Source organism: Stenella coeruleoalba (assembly GCF_951394435.1).
Source record: "Stenella coeruleoalba genome assembly, chromosome: 4".
Classification (NCBI taxonomy): Eukaryota; Metazoa; Chordata; class Mammalia; order Artiodactyla; family Delphinidae; genus Stenella; species Stenella coeruleoalba.
In genome coordinates, this window is record NC_137149.1 from 19,556,021 (window position 1) to 19,573,225 (window position 17,205).

Sequence of the window (17,205 nt, forward strand, 5' to 3'; positions counted from 1 at the left end):
TGGTCATTCCAGGGCTGGTATGGTACCCACCACTGTCAGGGTCCCAGGCTGTTTCTATAATATTACTCTGTCATGATTGGCTTTCATTCTAACATGATCTTACAGTCCAAGAAAGCTACTGGAGCTCTGGCTATTATATCTGCATTCCAAAATATAGTCAGACAGTGATAGGGAAGAAAGATGCCTCCTTCCTGTAAGGAACTTCTGTAAAGTTACACAAACAGCATGTCTGCAATGGAGGCTACAAAATAATTCTTAATTCCTAGTGGCCGTGTGCTGAGCTAAAAAACCAGGGAAGAGAACTGGCAGTCTCTGCCAAAGTGGATTATATTATTTGTCTTGGTGCTTTACACATACTTATATCTGTTATTTGATTTATAAGTTTCAAGTTTTATCTTTTGACCCTCCAGCTGTAAAATATGAAAAAATCAGTATATTTATTTTATCTTTCACCATTTTTCCCCTCCTCCTCCCAGCTTTTGCTGGTTAAATCATTAGAATTGTAGGGGTGGAACAAAAAAACCTTTCCTCTACCCATTAGGTTCTGTAGCTGGGGTCTGTGAATTAAACTAACAAAAGGCAGATTAACAGAAGAAAAAAAAAAACAGAGTTTATTTATGCATGCAAAGTGCAAACACATGGGAGAATTTTGTGATGAGTAACTCAAAGGGGTAGTTAGAAATTGAGGCTTGTATATCATCCTAAAAAGGGCAATGAATTGTGGAGAAGTGACAAGACAAAGGAAAGAGGATGTCTTTGGGCTCCCAGGGGTGGTAAATTGTGGGAACGTGAGTATATATATGGGGAAATTAATGGAAGATTAGGGTTACTGTAGTAAGGTTTGTGTTTGTGCAGAGCCATCTCTGAGCCAACTTTCTGTTTCTAGTGGTGATGCTTGTTTCTCTTCCTCTTGGTATGGGAGAGGGGAGGGGGAAGACCTTCACAAAGGGAAATTTATGTCCTGTTCTTGGGCAGTTGGGAAGAAGGCAGTGAGCTCCTTCTGTGTCTTCTGCTTCTTAATTGCTTTCAGCTCAAAGTAATCCTATGTCAAAGTGATATATTTGAGGGTGATATTTTCTGATCCCCTTCACTACCTTGTTAGATTATAATTCACATTTGTTTTAGTTTTAGTCCCACAGCTAAACAGTCAGTACTCACCACCAGTCTTTTGGCCTTAATTTTCCATTAATCTCTTTGTCAGGTAAAGTTTGTCTTCCTCCAGTTTCTTCAAAAAGAGCTCATGGGGGGGCTTCCCTGGTGGCGCAGTGGTTGAGAGTCCGCCTGCCGATGCAGGGGACACGGGTTCGTGCCCCGGTCCGGGAAGATCCCACATGCCCCGGAGCATCTGGGCCCATGAGCCATGGCTGCTGAGCCTGCACTCCGCAATGGGAGAGGCCACAACAGTGAGAGGCCTACATACCGGGGAAAAAAAAAAAAAAAAAAAGAGTTCATGGGAACTACGTTCTCTGAGTTATTTCATGTCCTAAACTGTTTCCTATTTTCTATATATTCATATTAACTAGCTGTAAAATTCTTAGATATGACTTTATTTTCTTGATGTATTTGTAAACATTGCTCCAATGCTCCTAGAATGGAATGTTGATATGGAAAAGTTTGAGGCCAGCCTGATTATTTCTCTCATATAGTTGACCTGAGATTTTGATTTGAATGCCCAAATTTTCTTTGTTTATCTTTTGAATCCAATAACTTGCAATTGATTGTTCTGTAGGTGGATCTGCATGAATTTTTCCTAGCATGGAGTATGTCCTTTCAAATTGTACATTCAAGTCTTCTTTTATTTCTGAAAAATTTCCTTGAATTATACCTTGAAATATTTTTTCTGTTCCATTATTTGAGGTCTCATCTTCAGAGATACCAATTAGATGCCTGCTGAATCTTTTTTTCTCTATTCCTTTTGAATTTTTCATCCATTTCTCTCTTTGGCTCCTTTTTTTCCCATCCTGTCTTTTATTCCTGTCTGTTTTCATATGTGCTGCTTCAAATATATCTTTCATTTCTGTGATGATTTAATTTTTTTCTTCCTCCTCTTCTTGAGATTTTCCAACTTATATATCATTTCCTACTTTGACTTACCATATTTTCCTTGTGCTCTTATTTTGAAGACATGATTGGTCCCTATTTTTAAAAGATTATGTTTCAATAATGGTGTTATGTGTTTTCATCTCTTCTTTAGCATTTTTCTAGTGAGTGTTCTCTATTTGCTATTTATTAGTTTCCTTTTTTCCTTGGACTGTCTTAGTGTATATGTTTTATAGATTCCTTACTGACTATTACTCAGTTTTGAATGAAGTAAGTTCTTCTCGGACCAGCTGGTTTCAGGAGGTTGGAGTCGGGCCAGAGAATTCCAGGGCACCCGTCCCAGATTAGTAGGAATTTGCCTTTAGGCACAGCATTGTGTATGTGAGTTCAACTTATTCTTTATTATCTCTTGTCAAAAATAGCACTGCAGGATTGTTCACAAGGCAGACTCTCCCTCTCCACCTCACTCACAAAGTACTTCTAGCAATTATGGCTTTTCTTTATAATTTCTCCTTCAGCCCTATAATTCTAAGCTTCTGTAGCCTTTGTATCAAAAGGTCAAGGACATTCTCAGCCATGAATGTCTGCTCTTGGCATTTCTCCATATCCCCATTTGACCTTTACATATAACCTTTCTAAAAAAGAATATGGATTCCTTTAAGTCTCATTAATGAGGGAGTTAGTGTTTCTGTTTCCTATTCTCCTTATTGCTTTTGAGTGATTTGGAAGAAGTGGAGAAACTTCTAAGTATATTGTTAAATTGAAAATGGCTATGCCTCCGCATGAGATGATCCTTGCTAAATGCCTAGAGACTCCAGAATCCTGTATATTTCGTATTTTCTAAAGAGAAGAATTCCCTGTGCCTGTGGCATAGTCTTCTGTAGCTCCCCAAAAGTGATAGCAGAAAAAGAGAAACTGAGGGAAAAAGTCTCAATCATCTATATATACCCCAAACTTCATATAAATGTCTTGATTACATTTAGATAAAAATCTACCTGTTATGAACTCCATGAGTGATAACAATTGGTTTATTTGTTATGAATTTTTGTTTCATGTAGTATGATTATGTGATTTACCTTAAAGAAATTCCAAATCTTAATCTGCTAAATGGGGATTTTTCCTTCAAAGGGGTGACCTTTGGAATACACTAATTCTAATGGTTTATATCACAGATCAGAATATTTCTGGAATATCTCTAAAGAGTTACGTCTATAATTAGTTTATAAGACACAAAAAAGTGCTTTGTTACTTTCTCAGTCCTGAACTCAGCTAATCATTCACCTTATTAACAAGACAGTGCCATCTGACTTCACATTTTTTCAAAAATAATCACATCCTGGGACTTCCCTGGCGGTTCAGTGGTTAAGATTCTGCGCTTCCACTGCAGGGGGCGCAGGTTTGATCCCTGGTTGGGGAACTAGGATCCCACAAGCCGCAGGGCTCGGCAAAAAAAAAAGTTACATCCACCTTCAAAAAATATGTGGCCATCACCAATCAGGTCATCATCTTACATGTTTTACATTCAAATGAATGTTTCCTCTCCATGACAATTACTTCAAAGACAAGAGATTCAGATGTGTCTCAAAGGGCAACAAAGGAAAAATTTTTAGGTGCCTTAATTAATGGCAGTATTATTTATATTAACATTAATTATTACAAGCATGCAGAGGTAATTTTTATGTATATAAAGAATTTTTTTGAAAAACTGGGAATGATTTTTCTGTAGAACATAAAGACTTGGAGGGATAGCTATGATTGAATTCTGCTCATGAATACCTGTGTTAATTCAAGTTAAAAGTACATAGATATGCTAATATGACCTTGAGAAATGAGAATATATTGTAAGCCTCCACCAAAGCTGGGCTGTAGGTTCTTATCTCTCTGCTCTCTTCTGTGGCAGCTCTGCTTTAACAACCTTCTTTGGCTTGGGAACACCTCTGGCTCAGATAGTGTTAGACTGTCTTCGGCCCACATGATGGTCTCTGATCTAATTCATGTAGTCTTGATTTTACTGGAAGTACATGGTAATATAAGGAATTCACCTTAAGCTTCATGACCCATTCAGGATATCCTCTGTTATGCATGGTCTTATGTTGTAAGACTACAAATATACAGTCCATGGCTTCAAGGATCTCTCCACTGGAGTGGAAGGGCAGCATGGAGGTGGAAGGAAGGGAAGGAAAGAAAAAAGTAGGTGAACGTTCATACAACCTTGGGATATGGCTATGTGGTATAAGTGAGATATATATAAAATGGTATGGGAACCCAGGGAAACCCAGAGGAGGAAAATATTTGAAAGCTGATCAAGTAGAAGAAGACGGAAATCTATTCTCTGTTTCTCCAAAGAACAAAACTTGGACCAGTAGTTAGAAAGTACAATGAAGCAGATTTTGACTCAATACAAAGGAATTTTTTAACAGCTACAATTGTCCAAAAATAGACCAAACCAACTGTCTGGAAAAAGTAGCAGGGTCTGAATCACAGATGTTTATTCAGAGGCTGTGCAATGGTGATCTGTCAGGGTATGTATGTCACAATGAGTGGTAAGAAAGAATGAAAAACACATGATTTCCAAGGACCCTTCCCTCCCTAAAATTCTGCTCTCTACTTCCAAGTTCTTTGTGTTCGTCCAAATCAATCTTATTACCTTATAGTCACACTTTATAGGTTGCTAAAATTCAGATTATAGAATCTGCCAATGTCAGTCAAATTTGGTTTCTCTGTAGGAGTAAATGAGGAAATAAATGTAAAAGTATCTGATAGATTACTTAACAATTGTTAGTTGAATTTGAATCAGTAAAAAATAAGCACGTGCAAAGAAAAGCTTTGATGCTTTCTGGAAAGGCAGGGCATGCACACATATGCAACCATCCGAATCTCATTCCTTCTCCCAGTCTTAATGGAGGGCTGAGAAATGAACTTGGATTTGTTTGCAGGAGATAATGTTTGAGGTAACTAGGACCAAGCTTTCCACACCTTGGATAGAGGAAATCCATAGTCCACTCAATAATATTACAATGTCTTCCTTAAACAGTGACTCACATGCTCATATTGAGAAATATGGATAATTTCTGGAGGTATGTGGAATGTGGAAGTTAATTTATAGACTTCTGTTGCATTAGTTAGCAATTTGACCAAGAGGGAAAGAAGATGATTCTGTTATTGATCGATTTAATTTGTGGTACTGGCTTTGATTAAAGAATCCATCAGAAATTGAGGTAAAGATAATATTTTAAATGATACTTTTACTTATTACTCACAAGTTTCATGATCTTTGCCTATAGTACCAGCATTATTAAGACGGGTTAATCAAAATTTTCTTTATAAAAGAAACATAAATGATAATAAGAATAATAGTTACATTAATTGAGCACCTTCTATGTAATTAACTTGTATTATCTTTTATAAGATAGACGCTAACATTTCCACTACACAGATTGTCACCAAGATTTGATTGTTTGTAAATAGCTCAAAACACACTCAAGTCCAAGCTATTTGTCCTTGTAGCCCACTTTCTCAACTGCTATACAATACTGCCTTGGGCTCACCAGACAAGCTACCTAATACAATGGAAATGGCTAAACTTTGCACCTTCTCTGAGCTGCAAATCATTTTGGAATTCACATCAGTTATCTTTCCAACGTGAACTAAGGGATGGACTATTACCAGGTAGTGTCATATGTGGGGAAACTGATTTCAGCCCAATAGCAGGTGTCTTCTTGCCTTTTAGAGAGACTCCAACTTGGTGCAGTGGTAGAAAAGTATATTTAAGCTACAAATATTAAGGTGAACATTTTTGTGGGATGCACGGAAAGCTTAAAACACATCAAATTTTGAAGGGAAAAATTTAAGCCTATAACTACCATTTTCCCTGTGGGTTAAAGATGAAATGGAGATGAATATGCCCTCTTCTTTTCCCTTCAATGAGGGAATTTAATCTGAATAGTTTTGTTCAGGATATTTCTAGGGAACTTGAACACTATATGAATGTTTAAAATATTTTATTTTCCTGTTATTGTCCCTTCTGGCAGTAAATGTAAGTTTTCATAGACTTTCTAAGTGTGGTTTTGGATAATGTTACATAAATGTTTTAGAGTATTATGCTAGGGAATATGGGTAGCAGTATCTTAGTCCTCAAACTTTATAAGTAATACCAACAAGAGCTGTCCTTTTCTAAGCAGGAACTATGCTTTTTACATGCATTTGATTATTTAATCTGTACAACTTATTAGTTGAGTTTTATTACCCCCATTTTATAAATGAGGAAATGGAAGCTTAAAGAGTTTAAGCACCTTTAATTCACTCAGCTAGTAAATAAAGGCCTACATTCAAATTCATAGGGTTTTTTTTTTTTTTTTTTTTTTTTTTTTTGTGGTACGCAGGCCTCTCACTGTTGTGGCCTCTCCCGTTGCGGAGCACAGGCTCCGGATGCGCAGGCTCAGCGACCATGGTTCACAGGCCCAGCCGCTCTGCGGCCTGTGGGATCCTCCCGGACCAGGGCACGAACCCGCGTCCCCTGCATCGGCAGGCGGACTCTCAACCACTACGCCACCAGGGAAGCCCCTCAAATTCCTAAGTTTTTTACTCCAAACTTCTGCCTCATTTCCATTTTTAGAAGTTTCATTTTTTCTGGAGATAGTATTTCTAAATAATGCACTTCTGAATGGTACTAAATAAGACCCTTATAAGCCCTGAGTTATTCTCAGTTTCTTTACAACATGAAGTTTTTACAGCTTTGTTTGTAAAAGTGAAAAATATTTGTTTATCATGACTGAATGACTGTTGGCTACTGAAGATGGAATGAATGCCCAGGCTAGCGAGGCACATCGATTTGCTAGGCAGCATTAAAAACCTATTTATAAGAGTATTTTAATTGTTTTTATTTTATTATATTTTAAATTTTGATTATGGACTATTTCAAACACAGAAAGGTATCACAAAATGTCCTGTTGGACATCTATGTCACTACCATCCTACTTTAATAAATATTAACATTTTGCCATATTCTTTTCGGATCTTTTTTGTAAGGAAATTTTGATACAACTAAAATACCCCTACTCTATTACATTGGCTTTCATCCCTCCCCAACGATCTTCACTATCTTGAAGTTCTTGTATGTTCTTCCCACGTATACTTTATTATTTACATAAGTATATTCATACCATTATGTATTGATACTAGTTTTATGTGGTTTTGAAATATATATAAATAACATTACATATTCTGGTTTTTTCACTTATCTTTATATTTTTGAGAATTATCTATATTGATACACATATGTCTTGTTTTTCATTCTAACTGTTCTATAATATCCCATTGTATGAATACACAATTTTTGTTTATTCCTCTGTTGACGAAAATTTAGCTTATTTTCCATTTTTGCCTATTATAAATAATGCTGTATTGAACATTCTAGTAAATGTCTCCTTTTGCACATTTGTAAGTGTTTTTCTGGGTTGTGTACCTGGGAGTGGTAATATCAATTTCTATTTCCAGTAACAGGGTATAAGAGTTTCCCAATGTTCTCACAAGAACTTGGTATTATCAGAATTTTTAAATTTTGCAAACTACAAAACAACTTCCCTTTATACTTCAAAAACGTCAGCATCATGAAAGACAAGGAAAGGCCAAGGAGCTGTTCCAGATTAAAGGAGACTGAAGATACATGACATCTAAAAGCAACATGTGATCCTTGATTGGGAAAATGAGACAGTTTGATCCATGTTAATTTTTCTAAAGTTTGATCATTGTAGCATGGTTATATAAGAGAACATTCTTAGAAAATACTCATGGAAATATTTAGGGATAAAATGACATGATGTCTGAAAATTATTTTCAAATGCTTTAGCAATATAATCATAATAGACACAGGGAGCAAGATAAGCAAATGTGGCAAATTTCTAACATTCGTGAATCAAGGTGAAAAGTCTGAAGTCCCTTTATTTTACTTTCAACTTTTCTGTGCGTTTGAATTTTTTTCAAAAGAAAAAACGTTTGCCAAACGCATATGTGTGAATTGGTATTAATTTTTTAAATGTACTCTTCTCTGATTACCAATGAGATTGAACATCTTTTCATACATTTGTTGGTCATTCAGTTTTCCTTTCTTGTGAATTTAAATTCTTTTTCCTAATTCTACTTGGCTGTTTGTCCTTACCTTAGTGACTTGTCAAAATTCTATCATGTCCTGGATACTGATCCTTGGTCAGTATGTTTTGCAAGCAGCCTGTCTCCCTCTTTGGTTTGTCTTTTAACTTCATGTAATGGTTCACTAAGGAGTCGCAGCCTGTGAATGTATGAAAGTGACTTTGTTTTCAATAATTTCCCACTAACTGTCTTCTTTTGAACTCTTCTTTTCCACTGAATGGAGGAGCCCTTTACAACACCTTGTCAAGGCTCCATAACTTTCCAGTGACTTTGGGTTATTAGAAAGTCTCATGTTTGTAATTAAAGAGATAGTTATGTTTATTTTGAAACTTGAGAATTCCCTGGCAGTCAGTGGTTAGAACTTGGTGCTTTCACTGCTGAGGGCCGGGGTTCAATCCCTGGTGGGGGAACTAAGATCCTGCAGGCCATGCTGCAGGGCCAAAAATAAGTAAATAAATAAGTAAATAAATAAAAATTATTGAGAGAGAGAGAAAAAAAGAAAGAAAGAAAGAAAGAAAGAAAGAAAGAAAACCTCTCCAAATCAATCTAGCACTCTTCTCCTCACTCCTATAGCACAAGCTAAACCTCTGAAGGTGATTCCAGTGGCTGAAGGCTGTGGTCTGCTTTGTCCACACCTCCTCCTGTTAGCTCTTCTAGGTGTTCATCCTGTGCTATGTGGAGAGGCAAGGGGAAGAAGCTGAAAGGTAGACATTTTTCCCTTGAGTTAACTGCAGGTTGCAGTCTCTTCCTTGTTGTTCGTCACTAGTGCTCTAACACTGATCAAATCCTCATGTCCTGCTTGTGGCCGTCACCAAACTGCTGCCTGTCTAACTGGGCGGGGGCACGTTTAAAGGGTTTGAGAAGGCGATGCACAGCTCCCTGATGCAGAGATCTGGCTCTCACTTGAGGTGTGGATCTAATTTTCACCTTTCCCATAAGGAGAGCCCATTGTCCAAGCCCCATTTATTGAAAAGATTATCGTTTCCCACTGATGTGTATTCCATCCAACATAGTGGACATTTGTCTCTGTTTGTCAAATATTGAGAGTACAGGTTGACCCAATGGCTGTTCCTCTCTTATCACAGTTCTTTTTCCTTTCTGACTAAATTACCAGGATCAGGCCAGCAAGCCTGCTGGAACAGCCATCTAATTGGAAGCAGGATGCCAGGCTCCCTTTCGTACAGGCAACCCTAAACTTTACATTGCCTTGGATTTCCTTCTTCCCTTCGCTTCTAGGAGGCGGGCTGCACCTTCTCCCTTCCACACAGGTAAGGGAGAGAATAACCTCTCTCCCCGCAAAGCCCATGATCCCTCCCATGTCTCACTCTCTTTCCTAATGTGAGGTGAGGAGAAAGTAGTTGGTAAGTTCAATACTGATCTAGTGAGTCTCAGTAAGCCCTGAGGGGAGGTGGATGGCTCCAGCTGCAGGGGCCAACGTGGTCTTAGACCATGGTGGCTGACCTGGTACTTAGCATCCTTTTTCATCAGTCTTGGGTTTATCAACAATTCCAGGACAGCAGGAAAAATCCCATCTGACATAAGATTACATGTTATTGATATTCTTCCTTGTATGAAAGTGTTAAATTGTCCTAACATGGTCAGATGTATCAACATTTTCCTTATGGCTTATCCTTTCTGTTAGCTTTCTCAAGAAACATCACCATATTCCTTTCAAAGTTTTTGCTTTTCACATTTAGATTTTTCGTCCATTTGGCTCTCTTCTTTAATATATGGTGTGAGGAAGGTCTAATTTTAACTTTCCCTGTAAGGATAGTCCATTGTCTAGGCCCTATTTGTTGAGCAGTCTTTTCTTTCCCACTGATTTGTATTACCGCCTTTCAAGCTGCTTTTCACTGATAAACACTTCGTTGTTTTTTCTTTCTATAGGAATATGCCTGCATTGTCCCCAAAACTTAATTATATCCCACCCACAGTGAATTGTCCCAGTGAGGTTTCGTTGGAGCAGGGATTGTATTCACTGTTGCATCTCCAGTGCCTAGTATGGTACCTGGCACAGAGCTGGCGCTCACTAAAAATATTTGGTGAATGAATGAATGAGTCCTGCCTAAGGTCTGTCCTGGGGTCTGGATTCCACACAACTCAACAAGTTTTATACATATTTTATTATGACTGATAAAATGGGCTTTTCCTTTTTGATAGCATGGGCTCCCTCTCAATCTGTCATTATTCTCTGAGACAGACATTTTGAATTATCCTAGATTTCTCCTTTTTACTTGACCTTGGCATCTAGTGGGTCACTTTGGTTCATAATTCATACTTTCTTAAAACTGAGGTACATTTTTCACCCTTACTATATCTGCATTTCAGTTAGAACTTTTTTTTCTTTTCTTATCTTTTTAATGCTTGATATATGCACAAGAATATGTGCAGCACGTCAATTATGAAGTATAATTACATGCATACCTAGGAAGCCACCACTTCCGTGAGAGGGATAACATTATCTGTCCACTGCCTCTGCATGGGTGCCCCTCCCTAGGCCACACCCTTGCCTCCACCTAAGGGGTAGTCACTATCTGGAAGTCTGGGTTTCTCATCCTCTGGCTTTGGCTTTCTTTTCAAATATAGGTTTATCACAAATATAGATAGTCCTAAAAATGCATTTTGTGGATTTACTTTTATTTAGTAACCTTATAAGGATAGTTTCATACTTTGTGAAGTCTGCAACTTGAATTTGTCATTCAACATTTATGCTTCTAAGATTCATCCATACTGTTGTGTGTGGCCATGGTTCATTAATTGCATTAATTAATTTCATTAGTGAACAGAATGACATTACACTGTGTAACATACCATGATTTATTTGTCTATTCTTCTGTTGGTATTTGTTTGGACTGTTTCCAGGTTTTTTGGTGTCTCAGACAAGATTGCTATAAACCTTGTCTATGTCTGTCTCTTGGTCCACATGTGCTAAGTTTCTCTAGGGCCTATACCAAGGAGTGGCCTTTCTGAGTGAAAGGATATGCAAGTGTCCAACTTTAAAAGATAACGCCAAATTGATAGGGGATTAAGAGATACAGACTACTATGAATAAAATAAGCGGCAAGGATATATTGTATGGCAGAGGGAAAGATAGCCATTGATTTATAATAACTTTAAATGCAGTGTACTCTATAAGAATATTGAATCACTGTGTTGTACACCTGAAACTAATATAATATTTTAAATCAGCTGTACTTCAATTACAAAAAGATGATGCCGACTTGTTTTTCAAAGTGCTCTACTGTACTTGTACTCATGCCAGTGAAGTACAAAAGTCCCATTGATCCATATCCTTTCCAACACTTGGCATTATAAGATTTATTAATTTTTCTCTTTTCAGATATAAAATTGTATCGCTTTTTTCCAGTTTTATTGAGATATAATTAACATACAGCACTGTATAAGTTTAAGGTGTACAGCATAATGATTTGACTTACATACATCATGAGATGATTATCGTAAGTTCAGTGAACATCAGTCATCTCATATAGATACAAAATTAAACAAATGGAAAAAAAATTTTTCTTGTGATGAGAACGCTTTGGATTTACTCTCTTACCAACTTTCATATATAATATAAAAGAGTGTTAATTGTATTTATCATGTTGTACATTACATCCCTAGTACTTATTTATCTTATAATGAAGTTTGTACCATTTGACTGCCTTCATCCAATTCCCCTCCCCACCCCCATGTATCTCCTTTTAATTGTAATTTGTATTTCCCCAAGAAAAGATTTTGAGACTGTTTTATATGCATGTTGGCCATTCACAGTTCCATTTCAGTGAAGTGTCTGTTTGTCTTTTGCCCATTTTTCTATTGGATTATTTGAGTTTTTCTTATTAAAGTTCTTCATATATCTTGGATCCAGATTCTTTACCAGTTGTAAGTATCATCAATATTTTCTCCCAATGTGTGGCTTGCCTTTTTACTTTCTTTATGGTACCTTTATAAACAGAAGTTTTAATGAAGTTTTAATTGTAATGAAGTTGAGTTTATAAATCTGAAAAGTGGAAATTATAATAGAATTATAATTATAGTAGAAATACTATAATTAGAATTTTTATCTTGTTTAAAAAACATCCAGTTATACACTGAATTTATAAATATATTCTCCTATACTTCCTTTTAAAGGATTTAAAAGCTTTGTCTTTCATATTTAAGATGCATGTGGAGTTCCTTTTTTTGTGCATGGTGTGAAGTAGGGCTCCAATTTAATTTTTTCCATATGGATAAACAATTATCTTGTAAGAGCATTTATTTAGTTTGAAATATATTCACAATATATATTGCTATGAGAGGAAAGCATATAACAGAATATATGGTATTTAGACAACATAAAATGTAATACATATAGTAATTAGTATATATACAAAATTTAAAGATATTGGAAAGACATACACTAAAATAACGGCAATGATTATCTTTGGACGGTGGGATCATTGATGATTTTCGTTTATTGTTTAGTTCTCTGTATTTTCCAAATTCTCCGTATTGAACATATATTTATATATTTTTTAAACAGTGAGAAATAAGGTGGTATCTATAGATGATAATTTAGTGTCAATGCGCCTTAAAGAGAAATCATTATTTGAAAGAGAAGCCATGAATTGAAGTCTTTTAGCTTAACTTCTTTTGAAGCTTCTTGCATCCCCGGAGTGGGGTGGCAGTGAGGGTGAATGAAGGCTGGGTCAGGGCAATGTTTGTGGATCATTCAGTAAAACTCAGTACAAGGTGAAAAGGGATGAGGCTCTGAAATCTGGGTGAGTCTTCTGTAAATAGTTACATACAGCTTCTCTCCCCTGGGTTCTTTGCTTTACAGGTATGTAAGGCTCTTTGGGAAATAGGATCCAGATTACTTATGTGTATCATTGGTGATACAATTTTTTTTTTTTTTTTTGGCCCAACAGCAGATAATGAAAAGACTTATAAAGCGGTATGTTTTGAAAGCACAAGTAGACAAAGAAAATGATGAAGTTAATGAAGGTAAGCACCTTCAACTTGAGAAACATCCTTTTACAACTAATTTAATAAACTTGGAAAACTTCATATTGAAGGATACTTTAAAAATCCAATATGGGAGAGTAAGAAATGAAAGTAAAAGTCAACCAGAAATAACTATTGTTAGTGCAATTCCTTCTTACCCTGCTTTCAAAAAAAAAAAAGAAAACAAATTTAAGTTGATTTTGGAGTTGCCTTGTATTTTGACTCATCATAATATATCAAAGCAAGACTAAGCCACTTAATCCCAGTAGGAAAGACGGGGGCATTACTGATTTCAGTACAAAACATTTTAATAATAAATTAAAATTAAAACGTGTGAAAAAAAAAAATCCAATCTCAGGTAACTGGGTTCCTCCAAGATTGACAGGAGAATCTTACGCTACATTTCTAAAACTCTTTCTTTTTAAAGAAACCGTCACTTAAATTGTCAATCAGAGACAGTTTATCACTACAGAATGCCCTGATTTCTTAGAATGTAAAGTCTGCCATCTTTCTAGGAGTTTTTAATCCCTATTACATAAGTTGTCTGTAGTTTCACTTCTGTTTCAGGGAGTTCACATTGAGTGTTAACATTTTTCCAGTGATGCAGATAGAATAACGTTGGCTCAAACAGAATCCACATTTCTGTAGAAAAATCTTTACTTTGTTGTCCAGAAAGAAATCTCTAACCCATTTTTCTCATCTGGTGTTTCTCTTTCGCCTTTCACTTTTCTTCTTGGCACCTGTTTTCCAGGCATATCCTAGGCAGCACGTCTGTCTGGACTGTAACACTTTTTCATCAAAGGCTGGGGTATAAGACAAAGTACAGGTCCAGAGATGGAAAGAATTCAACCAGGGAGAAATAAGTTGCCCTAAAAATAGAAACTATAGCTTTCAACACCAGTGAGATGCTACTAGATAGAGCTACGCTGATAAGAAAAGGCTAAACTAAACTGTTGAGCTTTGAAGCCATTACTTGATTAATACAAGGAATCTCTTACAAATCTGAGTCAATACAATGGTATGTGTTTGTAGAAATCTAAGAATGTGTGATTGGAAACCAGCAAAAACCCAATCATGTCGACCTAGAAACAGTCTCAGAGAGACAGGATTGGAATTGAGTTTTAGTTTAGAAAGCAGAAACCTTATCTGTTGTACCATAACCTCCCTGAAAACAAACAAAAAAACTAAGTGAAGGGGGCAATGGGCCACCATGACAGCATCAAAAACAAGGAGTCATCTTCCAAGTCCTTTTATACAAAAGAGGAAAGTGAATTAAGGAAAATTTGGAGTTTTGAACAAAGTTCTAACTAAGAAAGTATATCATATAATTTAACCTGTTCACTGAATAAATGAAGAAGCTAAATTCCAAAGAGGTTGAGTAATTTGTGTTTCCTCTATTGGCAAACTAAGTACAACACTTAGTGTGTAGGCTTCCCGTAACTCAAAAACAAGGAAGAAGAATGTAGTAGTAGGGAGGTGAAAGGGGGCCCACTGGGCTTATGGTCCAAATATGATATTAAATGCTGTGAGAATCCATTTCTTCCACCAAAGACTGGCCTCGCGATTTCTAATTTGATCAGTTTATTTCCTCTACGTTGCCAAATGTGAAAGGAAAAGCCCCCCCCACACCTTTTTTTTGCCACAAAAAGAATCAAATGTTTTGTGTGTATTCTTGAGGAAGAGCTAGAATTCTTTAAAATAAAAGGTTCTGACGTTTATATAATAAAAGAACATAGATTATACTTTAAAGCATCATAAAGATACCAGGAAATACCATGAAAGATATGTTTTACATATGATTCTATTATAGAAAGCTATTAAAGTGCCAGTGATTTAAAGAATCATTTCTTGGATTCAAGATAAATTCATGCCCCAAGGTTTACCTTTCAAAGTCAATGGCTTATCTACATTACAATTATTTGCAAGAGAATCCAGTTGTTAATTGCAATCTACACACGCTCAAAGTATTACCAAGCTAAATTATGGGAATAGTTGTGTTTTAATAGCCAGAAGTTTCCTATGGAGACTTCTGCGTATGTAAACATTGCCAGTGGTACTACATCTAAACTCCTTAATTTCACCATTGCTTGTTATTTCCTTATACATCATCCCCTGTGCCACAGAAACTAATTTGTTTGTTCCTTAGCTCCATGTTCATTGCCACTGCCTTCCCTAAGAAATACCCCTACTCTTTTTCCTTCCTTTCCCTTACTTCAAACTTGACCTCAGTTTACTTCTTACATGTGAGTATTTGCCTGTTATATAGATTGATTCATTTTTAGAAATGTTTCATTTTACTAGGATTTCCTTCCAGCCTAGCAATGGGAGATGATCCATATAGGTGTCAACCCTTATGGCTCAGGGAACCAGACAAACTCCCTGAAGATAGAAAGGAGATACTCTGATTATAGACCAGTTAACAGAGAAATCACCCTGTGTTAAAAATCGGCTGAGCCACAGGACAATACTTTAGCTGAGTTTTACTTTTAAAACATAGCTGAACTACTTTTTATAGCTTTTTTTTCAAAAGCCGGTACATTTTTAAAGGCAGACATTCCTTAAACATTCTAAAGGAAAACACCTAAAGTAACTATGTTGGAGATGTTATGAGACAAATGCATTCATGTATAAATTTCACTCTTTGTTTTTTTCTAAATACGAAGGGCAAATTACCAATTATATGTTTTTTAATACAAATACCGTAGGTGAATTAAAAGAAATCAAGCAAGATATCTCCAGCCTTCGCTATGAACTTTTGGAGGACAAGAGCCAAGCGACTGAGGAATTAGCCATTCTAATTCATAAACTCAGTGAGAAACTGAATCCCAGCGTGCTGAGATGTGAATGATTCAGTAACCTGGAATTATGGCTTTGACTGTAGCACAATTGTGGGCAATAATATTTCTAAGTATGAAATACTTGAAAAACTATGATGTAAATTTTTAGTGTTAACTACCTTTATCATGTGAATCTTTAAAAGTTAGGTCTTAATGATTTTACTGTTTTATCACATGCAAATGGTCTTCATTTTAATTGTCTGCCTTGACATTACAAACAATGACGTGCCATTGTATTTAAAGGCCCGATATTACTACATTATTGATATTTTTGTCCATTTTAGAATAAACTCTGTGTCTTTGCACTACCTGTTTGCCTCTAAGAGACTGTAAGCTCCTTGGGGACAGGGACCATGTCTTATTCATCTTTGTGTCTCCAGCATCTAGTACAGTGCCTGGTACATAGTAGGTGCTCAATAAATGTTGTCAAAACCAACTGAACTGAACTGCCAACAAAATACAAATAAAAATTAAAAGGCCATCACTATGTAGCATATATTCCCTCGTCCAAGTGCTAAAGAGATTTTTTTTTTTTTTGAAAAATATAAACTGAAAAAATTTTACAAACAGCTATGACTTGGTCAGATTTTCTTAGAATTTTTGACATCACTGATAATCCTAGAACCTTTGAGCCCTGAATGAAGAATTTCACAATGAAATGGGTTAATAGAAAATATAATTACATTACATATTTGTTTCATAGAATTGTTCAGAACAACACATTAAAGATTTTTCTAAAGTATATACTTTTTGCTTACTGTCTTAGATTTTCATTTGGTTTTTTTAAGTAATGTGACTTTAGTCAGTGGGGTGGTGAATTTTGTAGGGTCGGGGGTTATGCAGGGTTGTTAGTTTGTTATAACCTCCTAATTTCTGCCTCTGGTGCTTTAATGCTAAATAAGTTATCAACAACTGACTTCATATCTTGCCTGTTAGCTCCACTCTGAGTTTTGGAGGGTATGCTATGGGGAGGAATAGGAAGGAGCAATGGCTGTGTACCTGGAAAGCCATGTCCAAGCATCACCAGGTGGGTTTCATTTTCCTTTGAGGCATCTCTTGCCATCATTGCTTACAATGATTGACATCCTTTTCCTTATCAAGGGATTTCACTTACACTTGCTACACAAAATAGATTGTGATGTATGTGTATGACTTACTATATAACTGAGCTGAACACTGGTAATATCCACAACGC

General features: G+C 36.2%; 1 protein-coding gene across 1 annotated transcript in view; it reads left to right on the top strand.

Moving 5' to 3' along the window:
• TRPC3 (transient receptor potential cation channel subfamily C member 3) overlaps positions 1–16,890 on the top strand; it is a gene marked incomplete at its 5' end in the record, with an annotated part of 80,906 nt that extends 64,016 nt beyond the window's left edge. The window contains 2 exons of the mRNA XM_079919072.1: positions 13,098–13,173; positions 15,879–16,890. Coding sequence (XP_079775198.1) covers positions 13,098–13,173; positions 15,879–16,021 — 219 coding nt within the window. The 3' untranslated portion in view covers positions 16,022–16,890. The remainder of the gene's footprint in view (positions 1–13,097; positions 13,174–15,878) is intronic.
• Positions 16,891–17,205: the final 315 nt, after the last annotated feature.